This window comes from Equus przewalskii, chromosome 28 (genome assembly GCF_037783145.1).
Source record: "Equus przewalskii isolate Varuska chromosome 28, EquPr2, whole genome shotgun sequence".
NCBI lineage: Eukaryota > Metazoa > Chordata > Mammalia > Perissodactyla > Equidae > Equus > Equus przewalskii.
Window position 1 is genome coordinate 5,109,938 of NC_091858.1, and position 17,159 is coordinate 5,127,096.

Here is a 17,159-nt window from a genome sequence, read left to right on the forward strand (position 1 = left end):
AAAATTTTTAGGATTGTAATATTTTATTATTTTTTTTCTTTTTTGAGAAAGATTAGCCCTGAGCTAACATCTGTGCCCATCTTCCTCTATTTTGTATAAGGGATGCCTGCCACAGCATGGCCTGATAAGTGGTGTGTAAGTCCGCACCTGGGATCTAAACCAGTGAACACTGGGCAGTGGAAGCAGAACGGGAGAACTTAACTGCTGCACCACAAGGATGGGCCCTATGAGATTTTAACTTTTAATTGATGCTTTTTATCATTATGAAATGTCCCCCTGTGTTTTTTGTAATCCGTCTTAAATTATATTATATAATGCTTGCTATTAATATAGCTACATTAGTTTTCTTTTCCGTATTGTTTGCATGGTATAACATTTTTCATCCTTTTATTTTCAATGTTTTTATATTTAAAATGCTTCACTTTTAGAAAGTGTATAATTATTATTTTTAAAATCTGTTTAGTTTTTCTTCCTTAATTTTTCTTTCTTCCATTGTTTATAATCCATGATGTGATTTTTATTATTTTAATCTTCTTTATTAGGCTATTAGTGATGCATTCTTTTATTATTCTATTAGTGGTTACACTTGTGATTACAACATGCATCCTTAATTTATTACCTGCTATATTAAATTTGTATTTTTACCACTTCCTGAATAACTCAAGAACATTGAAACTTTAGTCCATTTATATCCTTCCTGTCATTTGTGCTATTGTCATGTATTTTACCATTATGTGTGTTTTTTTCAATCACAGGGGCAAATAGCATTACCATTATAAACAAATGATATTCACTTACATTTACTGACATATTTTCTTTCTCCTTTGTTCTTCATTCTCTTTTACATTTTCACAGTTCTGTCTTGGAGCAATTTTCTTTCCATTAAAAAAACTATTTTTAGTGTTTCTTTCAGTGCAGGTTTTCTGTCAATGAATTCTCTCCTCTCCACTTGTGAGGAAATGTGTTTATTTTGCTTGTATATTTGCTGGATATTTCTACTGGCTATAAAACTCTTGATTGGATATTATTTTCTTTCAGCACTTTAAAGATATCATTCCATTGCCCTCTGGGGTCCATTATTTCTTTGGGAGAGTTACTTATACATTATTGAAAAATTGTTTTTAAAGTAATATGTGCTTTTTCTCTTGCTGCTTTTTAAATATGTTCTCCTTGTCTTTTATTTTAGCTGTTTGAATATGATATGCTTAGGTTTTACTTTCTTTGTATTCATCCTCCTTTGGATTCATAGGATTTTGGATTTTGAGATTATGGATTGTTATTGGAAATCTTTCATAAGCTTTGGAATATTTCACCCATTAATTCTTCAAATATCATTTCTTTCCTAGTCTCTATCTCTGTATTTCTCTTGTACTATAATTACATTAATATTAGACATTTTTAATGGGTCACATTTATTTAATTTTTTTTATGTATACTCTTTTTGTGCTTCAATCTGGATATTTTCTACTGACCTGTATTTCTGTTCACCAATCATATCTTCTTCTATGTCTAATCTTCTCTTAAACCATTTTATTGAACTTTTAATAACATATATTGCATTTTTTGCTTATAATTTCAACTTGATTATTAGAGATTCTACAGTTCTACTGAAATTCTCCATCATTTTCTCATTTTACTCATGGTGGTTATACATATTATACTTGGCTTTGTTATTATTCTCTATTTTTATTTGTTTTTTAGTAATTAGATCCTGTTCTTCAGCAATTCTTCTAATTTTTTATTGAAAGTTAGTGTGTTAGTTTGCTAGGGCTGCCACAGCAAAGTAACACAAACAACGTGGCTTAAACAACAAAAGTTTATTGTCTCACAGTTCTGGAGGCTAGAAGTCCAAGATCAAGGTGATGGCGAAGTTGGTTCTTCCTGTGAGGGAAGATCTGTGAGAGAAGGATCTGCTCCAGGCCTCTATCATTGGCTTGTAGATGGATGTCTTCTCCTTATGCATCCTCACATGGCATTCTCCCTTTGCGTATGTCTGTGTCTAAACTTCCCCTGTCTATAAGGATACTGATCATCTCGGGTTATAGGCCAAGCTAATTACCTCATTTTCACTTTATTATCTCTGTAAAGACCCTATCTCTGGATCAGGTCACATTCTGAGGTACTGGAGTTAGGAATTCACATATAAATTTGGAGGGAGGGGAACACAATTCAATCCAAACATTTGGATGTTGTGTGGGAAAACTCAGAAGCTCTGGACAGTGTCTTTTTTTCCTCCTGTCAGTTTTGTACATTTCTTATTAATTACATTCTAATTTCTTTATGGTTTTTGCCTTATAAGATATGTGGACTTTAGGTTTTATTGGTACTATCATATTCTCCTTTATTTCTCAACATATTTGTTTAAGAACAAGGGATATTTATTTATTTATTTATTTATGAAGAAGATTGCCCCTGAGCTAACATCTGTGCCAATATTCCTCTCTTTTATACATGGGATGCCACCACAGCATGGCTTGATGAGTGGTGTGTATGTCCACCTCTTGGATCTGAACCTGTGAACTCCAGGCCTCTGAAGAAGAGCATGTGAACTTAACCACTATGCCACTAGGCCACCCCCAGCCTGGAATTTTTAGGGGGCACAATTTTCAAGATCACTTTCAGGACCTATACTTCTTTCCAGAGTTCAAATCAGTGCATCTTCTCAGAACATTTATCTCTTGCAAAGAATCTTGTTCTGCTCTAATACAAAGTTAAGGAAATTAAAACTTTTAAATGGCTATTTCTTTTGAAATATAATTTTATACAATTAACCAAATAAATAATTTGATGACTCATATTTTCTGTTATCTTCTCGGGAGTTCTCTAGACACATCTCTGCTCTCTCTCTATCCTCTCCTACCATCTATTCCAGTGGAGTTTCATTGCTTACGTGGAAAAGGAAATTGCAATGGTACTATGTGTCTTATGTTGGTAGAGTACATTTCTTGTAGTTCTGTCTTTTAGGAGTGTCTCCTCCAATGAGCATGGCAATTTACTTTCCAGGAGGACTGGGAATAAGCAAGCAACAGGTTATCTCAAGTGAGGTGGGCATCTTTGGTATTTGCCTTGGGCATGGTGAAATGGTGGTGTGTGTCTAAGCCAAAAGATAACAATCATCAGGAAACTTCTTTCTCAGAAATGTGAGTAATGGTGAATAGTAGGCATGTGGAGATTCTACCACCTAGTTCTCAATTCAGAATCCTGAGGCTTCAAATATCCACATGAGAAGGGAAACACATATAATGGTTATATATTATTAGTATTAATTTCATCAATATTTTTAAAGCATAAGTTAGAGGAAATATTATTTAACATATATTATTTATGTGTTACTATTGAAATTTTTTTGGATACTCATGTTGCAGATTGCTTATATTATTACCATAGAAGAAAAACCATATTTTATCCATCTCACAAAGCAGTAAGTAATTATTTTATCCTTTCAAATTTTAATTCTTTGGTTTCTTGATTTTTAAAAATAGTTATGAATAGAATCATTTCAATTCAAATGTATATTTGATACCTATATTCATTTGATACCTATTCTATATCCATTATTGAATAAAGTCCTAGGCATACAAAAGACAATAAAACATGGTCGACGGTTAAAGAATTTATAATACCAGAAGATATATTCAAACACATTAATTAGAGAAATGGAGAATTTTATAGTATGTTATTATGATACATGTGTAAATGGTATTCTTTGGAAATCAGGGAAGGCTTTTTGGAAAGAGGTAAGAGATGACTTGTAGCTTGAGGGAAGATACCTAGTTAGCTCTGTAAAGAAGTGGGGTAGTATAGGAGGAATTCTGTTTAGAAGAAATCATATGCAAAACATGGAGGAGTGAAACAGAGTGGATTCTGTGGTGTGCAAAAAGTCAGTGTGAATTACTAAAGGACATACTTTATGGAAGATTGAAGTAGAAGATTTTGGAAAGGTAGGCAGGAGCCAGGTTGTAGGAGATCTGTAATGCTATGATAAGGATACTGGAAGCCAAAAATGTTTTTAAGCATGTACTTATATAGGCCCATTGAGTCTTGCAGGCTATTTTTGGGGAGGAAGAAGTAGAGGCGGGGTGTCTAAGTATATGATTATATAATAGTTTAGGTGAGTGATGATGGTGGCTTGAACAACGGCATTGGTCATAGCTCTGGAAAGAAAAAGTCAAAAGACCTTGGAGACAGATTTGATAGAGTGATTGGGAAACAGTGAGGAATCTTGCATAGTTTACTTATTGCTTAAGAAAATGGGTAGGTTATAGTGTAATTAAATGAGGAATATGAACACAGAGATGTTTATGTGAGGAAGAGGTGAGTTTGGTTTGCAGTGCCTATAAAATATCCAAGTGGGTTTTTCTACTAGGTATATGAATATAGGAATTTGCGTCTCTGGGGATATTGGCAATAGGGATAAAGATTTAGCAGTAATCAATAGTTTGGCTGTAATATTTTTTTTTTTAATGAGAGCTTACAGAGTGCATATAGGCTAGTGGCTAAAGGCTGAATCCCAGGAAAGACCAATATGTCTGGGATAGGTAGAACAAAAATGAGCAGCCAACATGGAAGATCAAGCTGGAAGTGTCAGCGAGGTAGGAAGATAAGCAGAAGGGTGATGTGTGATGTAAATTAAGTGATTAGATGAAGTGGCCCCAGTTTCAAAAATTATGCTAGAAGTCCACTGCAATGATTATTTTAAAATTGTCTTTTGGATTTGAAATTCTGGTGGTTATGAATCTTTTCCAGAGCAGTTTCAAGCTGAATAAGAATTTGCAAAGTGGAGAAACTGTGTAGACTACTCTTTTGACAAAATCTGTTCAGAATTGAAAATACATAGGGAATAGCTCAAGTAGGACATGGGGTCAAGGGAGAGTTATTTAGAGTGGTAAAGACTTGATAATAAACTTTTAAATAGTATTGAGACAAAAAAACAGTAGAGAGGAAGTTTGAAATTATAGGATCGAAAAAGTATGTGTCTTTACTATATAGCACAGGATGAAATTCGTAGTACAACTGTTAAGAGTTTGCTTTGAACAAAAGGAGTAGTCATCCTCTAGAAATAAAGATAAGGAATGAGGGTGGGTACAGGTGATCTGAAAGTGAGGTGACATGGAGGTTATGTGAGTTGATTGACAGAAGTGGTTTCAAGTTTTTGAATAGTTCTCAAGGAAAATGAAAGAAAATTCTGACCAAAGTTATTGAAAAGAACTTGGTAATTAGCTACACTTAGTGAATAGGAATTTATAGTGATGCCAAGAAAATCTGTCTAAGTTCTGTCATAACACTAAATTTTAATTTTGAGATTCAGGTTTAATTTCTGGAATCAATGAGCAATAAAGACAAAGATAAGAAAGTTCTATGCTGGAAATTGGGACCTGTGTTATTTCACCATTTGATATTTCTAGCAATTTGGGCTGTTTGTTATCATGCATTTTAGTATTGTACGTCACTATAGTTAAAATGCCTCCCTCAGCACCTAATTTATTGTAAATGACAGAAAAGTATCTGGACAATAGGATATGCCAAGATATTTGGCACTACATTAAATTCCTCAGCAAAAAAGAAAATTTCTATTATGAAGAATAATTTTTTCTGTTTTATATTTCACAACTTGAGCATGTTTTTGTGCTTTCTGCCTAGATCATTTCTATCTTCAGTTTTTGTTGTTTATTCTTATGACAAAGATGATACCCAACGTTCTAAGCCTTTGTTAGCTCAGGTAAGACCTAGAATTTTTACAGATTTCTTATTCTGGATTTTCTTTAAAAATATGAATATTCTGAAATTACTAGAATATTATTTTGCATATTCACTAAAATCGAATAACCTGGACTAGTTCTTATTTTTACCTGGCACCACTTCATTGGGCAATTGCCATTCACATTAAAGTCCTAAGGTAGCTAAAGTAGTAAATATAAATGACACATCTGGGGGATGTCTATTTTTAAAATAAGTTATCCATTTCTTTTTCTTTGTGTGGTTTTTTCCAGATGGATTGCAATTACCATGGATATGTTGCAGGTTTTCCAAATTCTCTTGTGTCACTCAACACTTGTTCAGGACTCAGGTTGTAGCCCATTTAAAAATATTTTATTTGCCAGTATTAGACCCTGCAGGTCTATAAGTTGGTCCTCCCTGTATCTTTTCTAGTTCTGCAGTCCCTGTGTTATTCCCGTTCCCTAAGGAGTGAACCAGAATTACTGATAAAATAGAGTTGGTCACCCTGGCTGCATCGGTTCCTGATGGGAGGCTACTTGTTGATTCTGATGGGATAAGCTGCTTGAGGCTTTGAACAATCTTGAGTGTAGGAGGGGGTTGATTGGTCCATACGTCTGTAGTTTTCCCAAATTCTTTACGTTTTTACTCATTTGTTAATTTCCTAGAATGAGTGACAGCTGTAAAATGTCTGAATCTGATAGACACTTTGGGTCTACTCTCAGTTGTTTGTAGACAGGTAGTACCTCCAATTCAGCGCACACACAAATGATTTAGGGCACTATGTGTCAGGGGAGAGTTAAGTGTCTTAAAAAGAAAAAAGGGACCTGATACTAATGATAAGTGCCTATACAGCCTATGGGCTTGTTTAGAAAATGTGTACCCTAAAGGCAAGGGTCATAGCTTGTTAAAGCACGTGAATCCATTCCACTAACATGCTTTCTTTAAGATAATCAAAATATTTCCCTCGGAGTATTTTTAATATAAAGCAATACGTATCCAATGGTATCACCGGTCCAGTTCCCGGGTAATACCTGAAAGAATAAAGAGATAAAGTAGAAAAACTAAGGTAACTTTAAATGTGAAAAAAAAAATCCTGGCCAAAATTTCTTATTAGAATATTAGATTATAGTTTTGGTAGAATCATTTCAGACTTCTTTTGATTATCTTAACATTCAGGGGAACATTGCAGATTAAAAACGTCTCATATGGAATCGAACCAATGGAGGCTATATCAGGATTCGTGCACATGATTTATAAGGAAAAAAATGATAACGCTAATATTCGTCTCTTAGGAGAAGATGAAACTTACAGCCGTAATTCAGAATTTCAAATGAGAGAAAGTTCAAAAGTAAGTGTTGACTTTCTAATTTTAACTTATTAGTATAATTTTGTGAAACGAAAAATACTTTCAGAGCAAAATTTAGTGACTTACAATCATAAAATTACTTTTTCGTGAGGGCCCTGTATGACTTTTAAAATGGATAGAGAATGAAATTAAGTTCTTTGTTATGCTTGTTATTAAAGTCTAGCAAAAATTTAGGTAATTAATCTTAGAAACCAGTATGTGAATATAGGATTAAAGAAAGCAAAATAAATAATGTTCACATGTGGGCATTTGGATAATTAGTGTAAATTATTCATTTTCCTCAATTACTCTGATAATTTAGGTGAAAATATTATGTGATCTGGATTTCTAAGTTAAATCATTGTTTCATGAGAGTTCAGAAATGAATATCAGTGGCTTACATAGGTACATGTTAAGCAAAGTGATGAGCTCCTCCTCCTGAAAGACCTATAAATTGCCATCAGTAAGATACCTGGCTCTCCTGAGCTGCCATTGACCGTACACTTCAGTAATATTTTTCTAAACTCTATTGTTTGCTAAAAGTAGTTTCCTAATAAGTTGTAGCAGAATATCTGTCCATGTGTAGTTACTGTGAAAATTATCACAAGACTGAGGAAAGAAAAGCTTTATGTTATAAACTTTCAATTTGTTATAAAAATTCAATTTTCAATTTCAGCTGTTGCTAAAATCAAAAGATATCTGAATTTTTATCTAGCTTGAAATATCGTTGAAAATTCTTATTAACCTGAAGCACCTTTTAGACTGAAATTTTCTGAATGGTAGCTAAATTTTGTATTTGACACAGTCTTGTTATAGTCATGTTAGTAGCAACATGTCTCTCAGTTTATCTCTGAGGATAAATTTTAATAGAAGGTAAATTTTTGGAAATTCCTCAGGACCCATGTTGTGTGTTTTTCAGAGAACTGAATCGTTTAAGTCATTCCCTCGATATCTTGAAATGTATATTGTTGTGGATAAAAATCTGGTAGGTCCTTTTTTATGTATTGTTATTTTTAAATGATTTAATATTTGTCTTTTAACTTTATTTCAATGATGTAATAAAAATTTTAAACATTTTTTGTGTTTTGATAAATGTTTATTTTGCTTTTGCAATTAATAAGTGCTTAAAAATTGTGAATAAACTAAGTTTTTGTTAATTCACTTATTTTTTATATAAGATCTCTCTAATTGCTTTTGTAAAAGGAAGCATCTTTTCATTTTCTAAAGCTTGTCAGGAATTTTTCTTTTTTTAAAAAAAACGGACTACATCCTCAATGAAAGTACAGATTAAAATTCCTCCAAACCCTCAACCCTGACATGCACCAATAATGTTTAACTGCCTCGGCCTAATTGGAAGGGTAGTCTACAAAAATAAATATGCTGCTTCTTTCAAGCAAAGGGAGAAAACAAGTTATCTGTTTTGTTCTCAGTTCTAGGTACATGAAATTACAGAAAAACAAACGAAATTCTCGTATTGAGGATTCATGACTAAACTTCAGATCTTGTATGTGTTAAGATTTTGAATTTATAAAACATAGGTGGTTAGGAGATTCTAAGCTATAAGGCAACGTTTGTCCCAGGTTGGTAAAATCCAAGGGCACCTAATGGAAGCAGATAGTAGTTCTGGAGAAATGTATCTTCAAGTAGGATTCTCATAGATTAATATCAGCCATATATGAGCTCAAAATCTGGAATAAAATTAGCCACCGTGAACAAGGTTTAGCAAAACAAAAGATGGTGGATTTAGATCCAGAAAACCTTCAGATATTAATATTTTAAGATATGTTGTAAAATAAAAATATTATTTCCCATAAGGGAATCTGTTTCTTCCAGAAACAGGGAAGCTGAGCTAAATGTTGTCAGAGTTAACAAAAATTGAAGTGTATGGCTCACTAAAGAGTCAGAGGGTTTTATAGTATAGCTATGTTGACTCAGTACAAATCCAGTGCATACTCTGAAATCATATTCCTGTAAAAGTACAAAGCAATTAGAAGTAGGAAAGCAGAATTTCAAGTGTAATCAATCAAAAAAAAAGAAGGAAATAAAGGAAAATAAAAACATTATACATTAAGCATTTGTTTCGTAAATGTGGGGCAAATTTAAATGCTGAGGTTAAGATAAAAGATTTTAACTCAAATATACAGTTATTTAGATGTAGAAGGACAAAGTACTGCAATTAAAAAACAAAGATAAAGATCCATTGAAAGCAAAGACAGAGATTATCATGCAAGACAAACACACATACATGCACATGTTCTGCTTACAACTGATGTATCTAAAATATGGCACTTATGAAAGTAAAAGATTGTGAAAATATACCATAAAAACAAAAACTCTAAAAACTTGTTTAGCCAGATTAATATTAGATGAAGTGGACTTTAAGATAAGTGTATCTATTACTGCATAGCAAACTATTCCAAAATTTAGTGGCTTAAACCAATAACCACTTTTTTATTTTGTTGGGAGCTGAGAGATGTTTTTGGAGTTTTATCAAGCTCAGACCCTTTTAAGTCTAATTTGGTAGCCTTTTAACGATACAGCTATCTTAAAAACTTTGTTGGCTTTCTCTCTGTTTCCTTTTTACTGGATTACTTTTTAACTCCTTCTTTCCTCACAGAGAAAGTGTTCTTTATTAAGATTTCAGAGGTATAGGGATACACTTAAAGAGGTACCAACTACTTAATTTAAACAAATATCCATTGCTATGTGGTTACCAGTGGCAGACGTGAGGAGTGGCTGTGGCCTTGGTGAAGCCCAGTGGGAAGGTTGCTGCGAAGTTCCCCCAGCGTCCTTGAAATAGCCCACCAGTGGGAAGTTACCCATTTCTCTAATTATTTTCTAGTCAAGATGTACCTTTTGTTGTATTTCATAGTAAACTAGATTTATCAGTTATACATACACGGTTTAGAGTCAGATCTAGGATTGTTTCCTAGTTTTGTGCATTAAACTGTGTAATCATTTTTTTATTGTGGTAAAAATCATAACATTAAATTTGCCATCTTAACCATTTTAAAATGTACAGTTCAGTAGTCTTAAGTCTATTCACATTATCGTGCTACAGATCTCTGGAACATTTGCCTTTTGGAAACAAACTGTGCCTACTAAACACTAATTTCCCCATTTCCTTCCCTCCAGCACTTGGCAAACACCTTTCTACTTTCTGTTTCTGAGATTTTGACTAAATACTTTATATGAATGGAATCACACAGTATTTGTCCTTTTGTGACTAGCTTATTTTGCTTAGCATAATGTCCTTAAGTTTCATCCATGCTGTAGCATGTGACAGTATTTTCTTCTTCTTTAAGACTGCATAATATTCCATTGTATGTTTATACCACCTTTTCTTTATCCAGTCACCTATTAATGGACATTGGGCTTTCTTCTACTTCTTGGCTGTTGTGAATATTGCTGCAAGGAACATGGATGTGTAAATATCTCCTTGAGATCTTGCTTTGAATTTTTTAAGTGTATACCCAAAAGTCAGATTGCTGGAACATATGGTAAATCTATGTTTACTTATTTGCAGAACCACCATACTGTTTTCCAAAATGGCTACACCATTTTACATCCCGACCAACAGTGCTCAGGGCTTCTAATTTCCCCTCACTCTCACCAACACCTGTTACTTTCTGTTATTTTGCTAGTGGCCATCCTAATTGCTGTGAGGTGATAGCTCACTGTGGTTTTGATTTGTTTCTCTTATGATTAGTGATGTGAGTGTCTTTTCATACACATGTTGGCCATTTGTGTATTTTATTTGGAGAATTGTCTATTCCAAGTCCTTTGCCCATTTTTCAATTGCATTACTTGGTTTTCATTGTTGTCGAGTTGTAGGAGTTCTTTATATATTCTATATATTAACCCTTGTAAGATATATGTTTTGCAAATAACTTTTTTCACTCTGTAGCCTGCTTTTTCAGTCTGTTGATTGTTTGCTTTGATGCATAAAAGTTTTTAAGTTTAATGTAATACAATTTGTGTACTTTTACTTTTTTTTGCCTGAGCTTTGGGTGTCATATCCAAGAAATCGTTGCCAAATCCAATGTCCTAAAACTTTTCCTCTATGTTTTCTTCTAGGAGTTTTGTAGTTTTAGGTTTTATATTGAGGTCTTTAATAAATTTTGAGTTGACTTTTGTATATGAGTTAAGGTAAGGGTCCAACTTAGTTCTTTTGCATTAGAGATTCAGTTTTTCCAGCACCGCTGTCATCCCATTTTATCCTGGCCTGAAAATTTTCTGTTGAATAATTTGCTGCTAGTCTTATGGGGTTTCACTTGTATGTGATTTCTGCTGCTTTCAAAATTCTTTCTTTGTCTATGACTTTAGAAAATTTAATTATAATGTGTCTCATTGTAGCCCTATTTGGGTTCAACCTATTTGGGATCTTTAGGGCTTCATGGATCTGGAGTTCTATTTCTTTTCCCAGATTTGGCAAGTTTTCAGCTGTTATTGCTATAAATATACTTTATGTCCTTTTTTCTCTTTCTTCTGCTTCTGGTTTCCCATATTATGGATATTTTTTATTTTTGTTATTTGTCATAGGTCCTATAGGGTTTCTTCACTCTTTTTAATTCTTTATTCTTTTGCTCCTCTCAGTGCATAATTTCAAATTCCCTGTCTTACAGATGACTGATTCTTTCTTCTGCATGGTCAAGTCTGCTGTTGAAGCTCTCTATTGAATTCTTCAGTTCAGTCATTGTATTTTTCAGCTCTAGGATATCTGTTTTTTGGTTTTTTTTAATGGTTTCTATTACTTTGTTGAACTCATTTTGTTCATGAATTGATTTCTTAATTTTCTTTAGTTTTGTACATATTCTTGTAGTTTACTAAGCTTATTTAGATGATTATTCTGAATTCTTTGTCTGACAGTTCATAGATTTCCATTTCATTAGGGTCAGTTATTGGAGCTTTGTTAGTTTTCTTGGGTGATGTCATATTTTCCCGATTTTTTTGTGATCCTTGATTCCTTACATTGATATCTGAACATTTGAGTAAGCTATCTCCATTCCAGACTTTACAAGTTTGCTTTGGCAGAGAAAATCCTTGTTAATCCTTAACATGTTAATTCAGCTTAACTTGGGACTCTGGCAGTGTCAGCTGGTAGTGTCGTTGGGCAGGTGGGGTTTGCTATCAGGGTGTATTTTTGGATGAGGCTACTTCATGAGCTCTGAGGTTGGGGGTAGGGTGCTGCTGGCTGAGAACAGTTGTATAGGACTGCTGGCTTAGTTCCCTGCCCACGTGAGGCTGTAGGATGGGCTTTGTAATTCCCTGGATTCTCTAGCTGGGCTTCCTAGATGCTCAAGACTGAGTCTATACTCAGCAGGAGGTGGGGCTATGAATTAGCTTTTATACCTTAGTGTGGCAGCAAAATGAGCCCTGTAGCCACAGCTTATGTGTAAGGACCCAAGTCAGGAAACACTCTGTACTGAATTCCCTGGCCAGTTGGAGCTACCAGTTTTACTCTTCAAATATAGAAAGCTGCAGCCTGTGTTTTTGTTCAAGTGCCACTGTAAACAGTGCTATAGGATGGGCTTTGCAGCATCCTGTGTACTCTGATAGGTTCCCTGATCAGATGGGCTGAAGGATATATTCAGCCATGGGCTGGGCTATGAATTAGTTTTCCTGCCTGGGCAGGGCCCCCATACAGGCCTTAATTCTGGTCAGTCTTTTGTTTAAGGATCGAATTAGACAAAATTATGCACCAAGTTCTCAGGCCTGATGAGCCACCATTCTAGCTCTGCAGATGAGTGGGACCACGGCCTGGGCTGTTCAGTAAAGTGCTGCTCTAATTGGAGCTGCAGAATGGGCTACACAGATTCCCAGAGCTCCAGTTAGGTTTCCTGGTCGGGCTGGGCTAGAGGCTGTATTCAGCTTTGGATGGGGCTGTAAATTAGTTTCCTGCCCAGTTTGTACTGTAGAACAGGCCCCGGACCAGAAATGCTCTTTGTTTGTGGATCAACTCAGACAGAACTACATCTTAAGCTCCCTGGCCAGTCAGGGCCACTGTCTTGGCTCTGCAGATGCAGAGTCACTGGCTGGGCTCTCCACTCAAGTGCTACTGCAATCGAGGCTGCAGGGTGGGCTACTGAGATTCCCAGGAGTTCTGGTTAGCAGGGTTGGAGGCTGTATTTGGAGATGGGCAGGGCTACAGATTACCTTCCCTGCCCAAGAATATTATATATTTGACAGTAGATATTACATATCATTAGATATGAAATATAGATATGTCATATATATGTATAGACAGTTATTAAATATGACATATAGATATTATATATTAGGTATTATTGAATTAATATTAAATTTCTTGGACATGATAATTGTATAGTGGGAAAACAGGAGAAAATCCTTATTTTTACAAGCTACATCTGAGGTATTCGCAACTTACTATCAAATAGTTCAGCAAAATGAACAATGCATGCCCCGATCCACATCTGTATACAGATAGATAAAGATATATAGAAAGAACTAAATGTGGCAAACATTAATAATAACTTAATCTAGGTGAAGGATGTAGGGATAGTCTGAAAACTTTCAATTTTCTGTAGGTTGAATTTTTTCAAAATAAAAAGTAAACGCTATTTGCCAAAATTAATGAATCCTTAAAGTGGGTGAATTTCAGTGTATATAAATTATACTTCAATAAAGTTGACCTAAAAGCTTTAGAGTAGGGTAGTCACAAATAAACATGCATTTCAAAAAATTATTTAAATAGGCTTTTATCATTAAGTCAAAAAGAAAGAGAAATGCACTGCTGCCTCCAATCAGTTGATAGGGTGTGGTGTTGCCTCATTTACGTAGCCATATTCAGCATCTTCCTAGTAAGCATTATTAACTATTTTAGAAAAAATAGTTAAAACCTTGATGAATCCTCAAAATTTTTGATTTTCATCTTCTGATCGATCAAGGTCTTCTTATCCAGGTGGGTCCAGTTGATAAAAATGAAGAAACTTGTTTTAAAATGTTTAAACATATCTGAATATACAATGTTAAATGTATAACCTTGAAATCATCACAGAAAGAAAACCCAAAATATTCTCATATAATATGGCAAAAGTCAAAAGGAAATACTGTGAGGACATGAATAAGAAAATAGAAACTTATGGGTCAACTTTATTGATTACAATAATGTGAGTGAGTTAAATGTCCCTGTTAAAGTGCTAAGAATCTCAAATTAGATGACACTTATGAGACAACTTAAAACAAAATGGCAGTGTTAGGTATAAAACATTTATTAAAAGACCAACAAAAATGTGCCAAGGTTAGTAATCAAAAAGAAAATCAGGATGACATTACTATTAGATCAAGTAAGATTCAGGATAAAAAGTCTTAAGTAGAAGAATGGGAGGGATATTTTATATTGAAAAACACAATTCAAATTAAAGATGTATTTCTAATAATAAACATTTAGTTGCCAAGTGTGTTATGATGAAACTGGAAAAGCAAAACTTTTGGGAATACTCAGGAGAAACTAACAAAACCCAAAGCTATAGTGGAACACAGTAAAGCATTTCTTTTAGCCTTTAAGAGACAGACAAATAATAAATGCTAGCACATAAAGATCAAATTATTTATCAGCTTGCTTTACTAGACACTTATTGACCTTTGTGGCTTATGAATGGGTGCCATATACATTCAAATGTCTATAGATATCTGTGGAAAATGTATAGCAAATGTATGCAAAGGTAGTCATCTCTAGGTCACAAGGAAAATATCCATAATTTTGTAAAAGTAAGAACTTATATGCCAAAACTCTGTCACAATATATTAAAACAATAAGGAATAAAAAGAGATAAGGCAAAAAATAATAAAATGAAAAATTTTAAATACCATTATGAGTAGCTTTTTCAATGTTGAAAAAAAACCCAGTTATAAACTATTTAGAAATTAATGAATTCTATACAATATTTCAAAATTTAGAGAGTTTGTATTAATCAGGACAGGCAAGGTTTTGCTATGGTAATAAATAAGTGCAAAATCTTAGTGGCTAAACACAGTTTATTTTTCGTTCATGCGACATCAGCCATGGGTCTGGGTGACTCTCCAGAACAGCTGTCTTCTATGTGTTGGCTCACCACTCCAGAATGCCTGGATTTTTTTTGGCATTTCCATATGGATAGTTTCTTTTCTGATTGCCAAGCCAACAGAAAAGCAGACCCAAAGGGGTATGAGCCACGATAAGGAAATACTTCCCCTTAGAAGTGACATTCATCACTTTTGCCCTCATTTCATCGGCCAAAGTAAATCACCTGGCCCATGCCTTTCTTTAAAGAGGAAGAGTTCCTGAACTAGAAGATAACTGAATGTTGGTAAATAGGGATAATGCCTACCACAGAGGATAGTACCAAAACTAGACACAGAGGAAACTCATATTTTTGAAAGAATTTGCTATTAGGAAAGTAGGAATGAAAAATGTATAAATGAAGCTTTCAATTTAAAGTTTTAAAGCTGTAAAACAAGAGAAATATAAGGAGAATGGGCAATAATTAATAAGAAGCATAAGTTGATGATAAACAGAAACATTAAAATGGATAAGTGAATTCAAGAGCTGGTTTATTGAAAAAAATAGGTAGAAAGTATAATTAAGCAAAAAGGAAGAAAACATGTTATGGTGTTAAAAAGGATGAAGATGATATAACCATGGCCTTGGAGAAGATTCAAACAAACACAGATTTGATGAATTCTCCAAAGGAGATAAAAATTTAAACGAAATCATAACATTGTACACCTTAAACTTACACAATGTTGTATGTCAATTATATCTCAAAAAGGTGGAAAAAAATAATTTGAATGGATCAGTTGCTAATGTTTGGGATAGACCATTTTAAAGGAGAGTTCTTTAAAATGTTTCAGGAAGACACAATTCATATGCTAATATAATTCTAGGATATAGGAAAAATATGCAACAATTTTAGGTAATGATCTAATATTTAGTAAACAACATTTCATTTGCTCAATTATGCAAAGTGTGTGTGCACACACATGAGCAACAGGCCCATTTTTCTTAAAGCTACAAACTTCTAAACAAAATATTATATTATTTTCCATAGTATATTAGTGAATGTAATGATGGTTTAATATTAAGTAATATATCAGCGAAATGTATTGCATCAATAAGTCAAAAGACGAAAATCATTTTGGTATGCTTCAAAAAGACTTTTGATAGAAGCTCAACTCTATTTTTTATAAAAGCTTTAGTATATAGGGAGATTTAGAACTAGGTATTTCTCAACATGATCCAAAATACTTACCTTAAACTGAACACCACTTACTGATGAAATATTTGAGGTCTTCCAATGAAAACTCAGGAGCAAAGCTCATATTGTGCTGACATTTTTAAGCATTAGACAAAGAAACAGCTTATTGGAATAAAGAAGAAGTTAGATGTAAGTTGCTCCGTGGTGTGAAAGGATGTATCTGAATATAGTATCCAGGATCACTATAACAGTGAGCCTCTCATTCTAGATTTCCCTTTGTTATGCATGTATTTTTTGGTCTGTGATTATATGTATTATTTTAGAAATAACTATATTTTGAAATACCACATTAAAAAATTTATGATTCAATTTTCATAAACAATAAGTAATGCCCAAGTTGAAACATTGTTTAAAATCATTTTATTAAATGTCTTTATTATATAAATTAAATTTCTAATTAATTAATTAATTTGCTGAGGAAGATTTGCCCTGAGCTAACATCTGTTGCCAGTCTTCCTCCGTCTTGTATGACAGCTGCCACCACAGCATGGCTACTGACAGATGAGTGATGTAGGTGCACTCCTGGGGCCACCAAAAAAGAACCTGGGCCACAAAAGAAGAACACGCTAAATTTAACCACTAGGCCTCCGGGCCTGTCCCTGTTTATGTTTTTAAATAAATTATTATTGATAGTCATTATTGGTTTCCAGGATTTCACTTGGAATGTGGCCCCATAGCTATTTTGGAATATAGCACATTATACGTGTAAGGGGTATATGATATATTAGTGTCATCCACTAGTCTTAAAAATAATTTATCTTTTTCAGTTTGATTACATGGGCTCTGATATAAAGGCTGTAACACAGAAGATTATTCAGATAATTAGCTTTGTTAACGCA

The 17,159-nt window shown here is 33.8% G+C and overlaps 2 protein-coding genes across 45 annotated transcripts in view; both read left to right on the top strand.

The window, feature by feature from the left end:
- Window positions 1-17,159, top strand: part of LOC103543289 (disintegrin and metalloproteinase domain-containing protein 18-like) — a 466,882-nt gene that overhangs the window by 138,431 nt on the left and 311,292 nt on the right. The window lies entirely within an intron of this gene.
- LOC103544809 (disintegrin and metalloproteinase domain-containing protein 5-like) overlaps window positions 1-17,159 on the top strand; it is a 160,508-nt gene that overhangs the window by 9,354 nt on the left and 133,995 nt on the right. For 10 of the 37 annotated variants that reach the window (XR_011534340.1, XR_011534339.1, XR_011534338.1 and 7 more), the window contains exons 3-8: window positions 3,366-3,421; window positions 5,641-5,719; window positions 5,991-6,067; window positions 6,895-7,066; window positions 7,983-8,048; window positions 17,088-17,159. Coding sequence is in view for 10 of the 37 variants with exons in the window: in XM_070598800.1 (XP_070454901.1) it covers window positions 3,366-3,421; window positions 5,641-5,719; window positions 5,991-6,067; window positions 6,895-7,066; window positions 7,983-8,048; window positions 17,088-17,159 (522 nt within the window). In the remaining 27 variants the exon portion in view is untranslated. The remainder of the gene's footprint in view (window positions 1-3,365; window positions 3,422-5,640; window positions 5,720-5,990; window positions 6,068-6,894; window positions 7,067-7,982; window positions 8,049-17,087) is intronic. The other 27 variants (XR_011534344.1, XR_011534343.1, XR_011534342.1 and 24 more) reach the window with 6 other exon arrangements.